The sequence below is a fragment of the Notamacropus eugenii genome, chromosome 5 (genome assembly GCF_028372415.1).
Source record: "Notamacropus eugenii isolate mMacEug1 chromosome 5, mMacEug1.pri_v2, whole genome shotgun sequence".
NCBI classification, from domain to species: domain Eukaryota; kingdom Metazoa; phylum Chordata; class Mammalia; order Diprotodontia; family Macropodidae; genus Notamacropus; species Notamacropus eugenii.
Window position 1 is genome coordinate 25,496,679 of NC_092876.1, and position 8,451 is coordinate 25,505,129.

The following is an 8,451-nucleotide window of genomic DNA, read 5'->3' on the forward strand; positions in this document are numbered from 1 at the left end:
AGGACTCTGAGAATCCTCTCTACTCCCCAAGGATCCAGGCTCCAGATCCTGCATCCTTCCCTCATTCCCTTCCTCCTAAAGGACTGAGGCATTGAGATCCCCAACCTTCATCCCATCAGGATCCAAGGAGTCCTAATTCACCAGTTCCTGCTTCCCACACAAACTATCCTACATGCCTGAATTTGCAGCTCTACACTTTCAGGCACCCAGAGGTCTGGTCCTCCTCCTCTTTCTCCCACAAGGATGACCCCACTTTCCAGAATCCCTCCCTCTCTTCCTCCTGAGATCTTGCACTTTGGGTTTCTGGTCCTTGCCAGAGGACCCTGAGGATAAATCACCCCTCCCAACATGCATGAAAGAGCCAGGGCTACTCCAAGAAGCCAGAGCAGGAGCTGGGATCCTATGGTCTGGAGACTTAGTCTGGAGAGGAGCTGAAGGAATGTTTCTGGCACCTTCCAAGTGATCCAACTTCCCTCTTTATGTCCTTCTGGTGAGCAAACATCCACCTCAGGTTGGGGAAAGAAAAGCCCTAATTACTTAACCCCTGGGTGGAAGAGAAGACATGCCAGGATACAGCTTCCCAGCAGTCCACTTCAGGTTCCTTAGGGAAATTTGATCCCCCAGCCCCTACAGTCCTCAGAGACCCAGGTACCCAGCCACTCTCTAGGAACTCAGGTCCTCTGATTCCCTAGACCCTGCCCCTCAAGGGAGTCTAGCAGGGTCCCTGGTCCTTAGTTTCCCCATCAGATGAGGACGTCTCTGCCTCAGACTTGCCTCAGCTCAGAATGTGTCAATCACCTATGAAGAGAGCCAAGGGTGTGAGGGAGGAGAAGTTTCACAGTCTTACGCTGACTTTGACTTCCCTGTCTTTCATACAACCTTCTTCCTGCCTAGTCCTCCTTCTCTCACCATGCTTTCTTCTCCTCTCCCAATCCTCTCTCCTTTCTTAGGTTTAGAATAATGATTTAGAGGCAGAGAATTTTATCAGTTCCTATTAGTGCCAAGCCCTGTGCTTAGTATACAAAGAAAGATGGGAAGGGAGTGAATCATTGTACCAAGTACTTTTTACAAATACTGTCTCATTCGATCTTCACAACCATGGGGAAGATAGAAATAACAGGTCCTGGCAGTTGGTGGCAACGGGGAGTGAGAGAGAGTGAGGAACTGAGGTTTGAAACTTGGGGACTGGGATCCTTGATGACAGTAGGGAAATTTCGAAGAGTGAAAAGTTTGGGTTGAAAGACTGAGTTCCCTTACCCTCCAGTTGTCTCTGTTTGTCTCCATTTCCCTTTCCTTCCTGCCGTGGCACAAACATCCATCTGCCCCTTACCCAATGGTCTTTCATCTATTCTCTGGACTTCTGAGCAGAGAGGCCAGGCAAGAACACTCTAGAAAAGATCTCATGGGCAGTGGTCAAAAGGAAGTAAAGTGTGTGTGGGGGTAACATCAGTTGGATCTCAAGTGTAGGGAAGGAACATGGCCAAGAGTGATGAGAGCTTCCTTATATAAACAGGCATCACTGGGGAGCTGTGAGCCCCAAATTGGGGACATTCCTGCAAGAACCATTGGTGTCTCACCAGGTGCTATGACCTGGTGAGACACTGTTAGAACTGCAAAAGAACTTAGACCTAGAACCTAGAATGAGAGAGGCAGAAGAGAACTTAGAACACAGAATGCCTTAACTAGGAGGAACTTTAGCACATGGAATGTTACAGCTGTGAGGGGCTTTAAAATAAGGGATGTCAGACACATATGTCAAAGCTAGAAGGGATCTTGAAGCATAGAATGTCTGAGCTTAAGGTAACCCTGTTACATAGTGTGTAAGAGTTGAGAAAAGAAATTAGAATATGGTCTGTCACACCCAGGAGCAGCCTTAGAACAAAGAATGTTCGGATATAACAGGCCTTTAGATGAGGCTTGGAAGGGCTTGATCATCAATACGACAAGGGAACTAGAGATTCAGGATGAGGGGATGGTATGTAGTTGAACTGGTTCACCAAAGGGTCATGACAGGGATGGAGAGTGTAGTCAGTGCTCAGGGGAATGTCTTGGGAGAAAGGAAGGATGGAGGGGTTGGAGCTCACATCAAGGAGGAGGAACAGGGTGAGGGGTTGTAAAGTAGCGGGAAAGATGGAGTGATAAAATGAGATAAAGGAATTTTGGAATTCATGAACATGAGAGTGAATCACTTATGGGTGAAGGTAAGATGAAGGGCATGCCTGTCTCTGTGTGTGACTGAGGTGCAGGAGAGAAGGAAGTCATGGGAAATGAGTAATTGAGGAACTGGGAAGTCAGGGTACTTGGTGTAATAATATGGAAAAGCTCTTAGGTTAAGGGAAGGAGTTAGACTGGAGGCAAAGACTGAGTCAGTCCCTGCAGGCATTGGGGAAGGAAGGAGAATGTCTCTGGGGTTGGCAAAAATCCTTCCCAGGGTCTTGAGGAGGTGATTTGTTTGGTTTGAATGAATGTTAAAGGAAGAGAAGTTACTGAGTGGCGGTGGTGGAGGGAGAGCCTGGAAGAGCCATTGAGGAAGGAGGAGTATCCCTGCTTCCCTGACCCAGGTAGTGAGCAAGTGCAAACTGTCCTGGGAAGTGTGATCAGAGACTCTATATTGTCAAGAAGGAGGCAGGTCAAAGTGAAGGCCAGAAGATGGAGGGAAAGAAGAAAGTGCAAGAGGAGAGCATGTTTGTTAAGCACTACCAGGACACTCCCAATGTGTCTCTGAAGACAGTCAGGATGGCTTGTGAGAGGTGGCCTGGGGGCGTGTCTCCATCAAAGAAGGCCCTGGGCTCTCTGAGCAAGGGACAATTGTAGTGGCTCAAAGGAAACTTGAGATGCTGCAATTTAGAGACATCTCCACCCCAGACGTTCCCACAGAGTATCTGTGGCCCCCCCTGCCATCGTGCATCCCAAGGTCTTATTGGTCTGATTAGGCACAGTGGGCAGAGAGCTGACCTTTAATTAAGGCGGGGAAGACCCAGGTTCAGGACCTACCTAGGTCACATCACTGTTGTGAGATCTGGCACAAGCCTTTCTGCTGCTCAATGTGCTGGGAAGTGTGGCTCACAGACAAGCTGGCAGAGAAGGTGCCAGCCTGCAGTGGTGCAGGGAGCCTTGGCCCCTGGGACTTCCCATGTCAGTGAAATCACTTGCCCTGAGTCTCAACTCGACATTTTCTGTCTCTGCACATTGGTCTAAATTGTTTCAATCTTTATCCAAAAGTCAGCTGAGGCCAACAGCTCTATGAAGCCCTTCCAGAGGGTGGGACCTGCTGCAACCCCGCCTAGTAGAGCAGAGGTTAAGAATGGGATTGTTATCCGCACAGTTCCTGGCACAGTGAGGTGCCCATAGCAGGGAGTTAGTGAAGTTTTGTTGAAAATTTAAGGTCACATATTGAAGTTATCTTCAGGTATCTTTTCGATTTCCTACTATGGAGGACCCCTGGCTTGAGGAGAGGTAAGGGTTGGGGTGACGGTGAGGATGGAACCCTGAGGAGAGGTTGGGGGGCACTGTGAGGATGGAACCCTGAGGAGAGGTTGGGGGGCACTGTGAGGATGGAACCCTGAGGAGAGGTTGGGGGGCACTGTGAGGATGGAACCCTGAGGAGAGGTTGGGGGTCACGGTGAGGATGAGGCCATTCAAGGGCGGGGAGAAGTCCTGATTAGCCCACTCCCAACAGTTGGGTGATCTCTAGAGCACGGCTCATTGTTGCAACTTTTTTTGTTTTTAACTCTGATATAATGAGAACAGCAAAGCCTCCATGAGGAAATACCCTCTGCAGGGCTCAGCTTATATTCCTCTTCAAATGCAGAGTACCCAATGAGGCCTTGGAGCCTCAGTTTCCTTACGTGAAACAAGTGGGCTTCAGATTAAATGGCTCCACTCCTATACACCAATGCAGGTCAGCATTAGAGGCCAAGATGAGGTCATTTGTCCAGGGTCTCACAGATAGGATGGGTCAGAGGTCAGCTTGCCCTCAGAGATCTTAGCTCTCTTTCCATTAAGCTGGGGCCATTTTATGGGGTCTCTCAGGAGATGAGCTAGGACCAAGGCAGTGGCAGGGAGTGGGGGAAGAAGGGGAGGGAGGGGATGCCTTTGGTTTCTACTCCCCTATCATGCCATAGACAGACTGAGGCCCCATTTGGGTGGAGGGGATTGCATTTTCCAGTCTCAGTGAATACTTTGTAGAACCCTCCCAAAATCATTTTCAAACCCCCAAGACCTGAGTAAGGCCTAAAGCCTGGATGGGCCAATCAGGAGAGACATTTTGGCCCACTCTGAGTTTAACCTATAGCAAATCTTTGTGTACTCTAGCATAACTGACATCCTTTGCTTTCCTCTCTGAGTGAACCCCAAAGGCCTCTTCCTAGGTCAACTACTACAGGGCCAGATGGTGCTGACCAGGAGCATTCTTCTGTTTATGACCACTAAAGACAGGGCTCTTGGAACCAGAGGCTGTCTTGAATAGGGGGAACTTCTCTTACCTTGGTATTTTATGGACATGTACTATGTAGGGCAAACATGGACATCCTGGATCTATAATTTCAATGGACACCATGACACTCTCCTATCTTATTGTATTTACAAACTGTCCAACTAAGAAATTCCCTTCTTGTATCATGGTTAACACATGTGGAGACTACAGTTTTGGCTGACATAGGCATCCTGAACTAGCAATGGAGGGAGGACTGAGAGGGAAGTGCTCTGAAGGTATAAGGGCTGCTTTGTCTGTCCAGCCTTGAGTCCATTGTCCATGATGAACCCCTATGTGTATCTTTATACACACGCTCCACAAGCTTTAAGAGAAATAAAAACTCACATGCAGCTTAAGTTTCTTTATCTCTCTAAGGACCAACTTAACAATGGTTGATAGCTTCCACATTCTTCCTGCCAGTCCCGTTCCAGAATCAAGTCACAGGGAAATGGGGGGGGGGGCAACTGGGTGTGAGGAGACATTTGTTCTTAAGGTCATTGTCATAACAAAATGAGTGAGGGGCTCTCAAGGACTTAATGGATCATAGAAGGACAAGAGGCCCTCTGTATGTGGGGAGGCACCCCTACAGGGCCAGGAACAATTGGGCTCCCATTCCCCAAGCTTGTACTGTGGAGGCAGAATCCATGTTGGGGGAGCTCTGGTCCTTGGATTGAACTTATCCTCGACAGATCTCAGTCACACCAATGGGCCCAAAAGCCTGAATTTTCCCCAACAGATGGCAGCCTATGACAGCTTTGGGGGCACAGCCCTGGATGCCCAAGTTAGTTGTAATCCCTCCTGTTCCCAGGGAGACACAGAAAAAACTGTCACTATAGAACTGGGCACTCAGGAGTCCAGATTCCCCAGTTACCACCCTGTAGAATCCCAGGAGGCCATATCCTCCATTGACCACTCACCACCCAGGGACCTTGAAGTCCAGATCCCATAGTTACTACCCCCCAGAAACCCAGGAGTCCAGATCCCCTAGTTACTACCCACCCTTTAGGGACCTAGGAGTTCAGATAACCCAGTTACCAACCCCAGAATCCCAAGGAGGCAGATCCTCCAGTTAACAAAAACCATTCAGGATCCAGAAGTCCAGATCCCCTAATTACCACCCACTCTCCAGGTACCCAGGCTTCCTGATTGGACAGCTTAGGACCCAGTGCCCCAAACCCTCCCAATCCCCTGGCCCTTGTTCTTTCAGTGTCCCAGGTGTTCTAATCCCCCAGCCCCATCTCCAGAAGGAGCTCCGTATAGTCCTTACCTCCACTGAGCTTGAGGATTCCCTGGTAACAGCGGGAAGTGCCCTCTGGGCACAGAGAATAAGCAGCGCTTGAGCAGGACCCAAAGACCTGTAGACAGGTTGGACACTGGAGCCCATCAGGGGAAGGGGCAGCTGTTTGGGAAGGAAGAGGGTCAGAGGTTTGTTGGGGTTTAAGAGGGTCAGGGGAGCCCATGGTTTCCCCTCTGCTCCCTCTCTCTCTGTCTCTCTGCACTCCTCTAGGGTCCCTCATTTCATGGTGGTTGTTATGGAAAGAGCCCAGGATCTACTTCTCATGTTGGATTTGCTCTAGACTAATGTGTGTGACTCCTTTTCTCTGACCAACAACAGCTCTAAGATGAGAATAAAAATCTTTGTTTCTTGGCTTGTGGTTGTGAGAACTGACTAATGCTGTAGTATGAATGGGAAGTACTTAGAATGCTGTGGGACAGGGAATGTCAGGGCTGGGAGGGTCCCTAGAATGAGGATGCCCCAATTGGGAAGACCCTTGGAACAGGCAACTTGGAACATATGAGCTAGAAAAGGTTTTAGAAGTCCTCCAGTTTAACATTGTCACTCCATATGTGGCGAAACCAAGGCCTGGAAAGGGCCAGGATTGCAGAGGACCAGAGGCAGGGCTCCTGGGGTCTCTCTTTGATGGGTGGCCAGGCTCCCTCAGGTCCTGGGTTACCTGGAGGAGCTGGACTCAGGAGGGAATCCGTGCTGCTGATGCCATTGCACAGATCTGAAGAGCAAACTTTGGTGTAGGAGATGATGGTGACCCCTGGACTTGCGATCTTGGTGGGGCCAGAGGAAGTGATCCCAGCTGCTGTGCACCCCTTACTGCTCACAATCATGCCTCTGGGTCCTGGAGGTAGAGAGGGACAGAGAATTGGGGGCTCAGGATACCTGGCATTCTAGGAGAGATGTGGACTGGGGCTCTGGAGGTGTGGGTCCTTGAGGAGTAGGGGGACTGAACATTAGGGACTCCCAAATCTCTGAGAAGCTGAAGGATAGAGATCAGGATTACTGGATCCCTTATGGGGTTCAGGACTGGGGAATTAGATGTGTGAGTACCTGAAGAGCTGGAATTCAGGGTGATTAGGATGCCTGGGTTTCTACAGTCTTTGAAAAGGATGGAGCAGGGACCCCCTCACCTGACTCTGTGAACAGCACAGTCTCCTGACACACCTCCCTGACCCCACAGGTGATGGTGCTTTCAGTTGTTAGGTCCTCTGGTTGCTGCAGCATGTTTTCTCCGATCATTAAACGCAGTCCCTTATAACAAATTAAGGCCCCAGTACCTGGAGGGGTTAGGGTATAGGTCAGCACCAGTCTCTTTCCCTTTGGAGATCCATGTCCTCCACCTCTTCTCTCCCACCCCAGGTTGATCCTCTGGGAGCCCTCCTGACGGAAATACTAACATTAGGCAGGAAGAGGGGGCTCTGTGGGAAGTATCAGCCAATTCCATTTCTGGACTGCTCTGATATTCTCACATTAACCCTGTGGGTTTGGGCCACAGTTATCCCGATTTCACAGATGAGGAAATGGAGGTTCTTCCTTGGGGTCACACAGGGAATGAGTGACTGAGCCAAGATTGAAACCTGTCCCTTTCAATCCAAACCCTGAGCATTTCCCACCAGGTGACAATCTGGGGCACCACTGTGTCCCCCAATCAGGAGCCAGCTTCCCCCATTGGCTGTCCTGCACAGGACTCTGAGGATCCTCTCTACTCCCCAGGGATCCAGGCTCTTGATCCTGCATCCCTTCCTGTCTCCCTCTCTCTTGAGGGACTGAGGCACTGAGATCCCCAGCCTCTATCCCATCAGAAACCAAGGAGTCCCCATTCACCAGTTCTCACCTCCCACACAAACCATCCCATATACCTGGAACTGCAACTCTACACTTTCAGGCACCCAGAGGTCTGGCCCTCTTCCCCTTTCCCTCACAAGGATGACCCTACTCTCCAGAATCCCTCCCCCTCTGCCTCCCCAGATCTTGAACTTTGGGCTTCTGGTCCTTGCCAGAGGCCCTGGGGGACCAATCACCCTTCCCCCAACATACAAGGAATCGTCAGGGCTGCTCCAAGGAGCCAGAACAGCAGCTGGGGTCCCATGGTCTGGAGACTTGGTCTGGAGAGAAGCTGAAGGATGTTTCTGTCACCATTCAAGTGCTCCAACTTCCCTCCTTATATCCCTCTGGTGAGGTAAGATCCTCCTTAGGGTGGGGAAAGAAAAGTCTGAATTACTCAAGCATTTGGACAAAGGAAAGACCTGCCATGGTACAGCTCCTCAGCAGCCTGCTTTGGGTTCGTTAGGGAAATTTCATCCCGCAGTCCCCATAGTCCTCAGAGACTCAGGTACCCAGCCACTCCCCAGGGACTTAGGTCCTCTGATTTCCTAGACCCTGACCCTCAGGGGAATCTAGCAGGGTCCCTGGTCCTTAGTTTCCCCAGCAGGTGAGGACATCTCTGCCCCAGACTTGCCTCATACCAGAATGTGCCAATCACCTATGAAGACAGCTGGGGTTGGGAGGGGGGAGAAGTTTCACAGCCTGACACTGACTTTGACCTCCATGTCTGTCATGTAACCTTCTTCCTGCCTAGTCCTTCTTTCCCCATGCTTTCTCCTCCCCTCTTCCAATCCTCTCTCCTTCCTTAGGTTTAGAATAATGATTGAGAGGCAGAGAATTTTATCAGTTGCCTGTTAGTGCC

The 8,451-nt window shown here is 50.2% G+C and overlaps 1 protein-coding gene across 1 annotated transcript; it reads right to left on the reverse strand.

The window, feature by feature from the left end:
• Positions 1 to 5,150: 5,150 nt before the first annotated feature.
• Positions 5,151 to 7,004, reverse strand: LOC140507435 (CD177 antigen-like). The gene is made up of 4 exons (XM_072615525.1): positions 6,896 to 7,004; positions 6,430 to 6,606; positions 5,742 to 5,873; positions 5,151 to 5,272 (listed from the first exon to the last, which is right to left on the reverse strand). Exons 1-4 carry the CDS (start codon positions 7,002 to 7,004, stop codon positions 5,151 to 5,153), a joined length of 540 nt encoding a protein of 179 aa, XP_072471626.1.
• Positions 7,005 to 8,451: the final 1,447 nt, after the last annotated feature.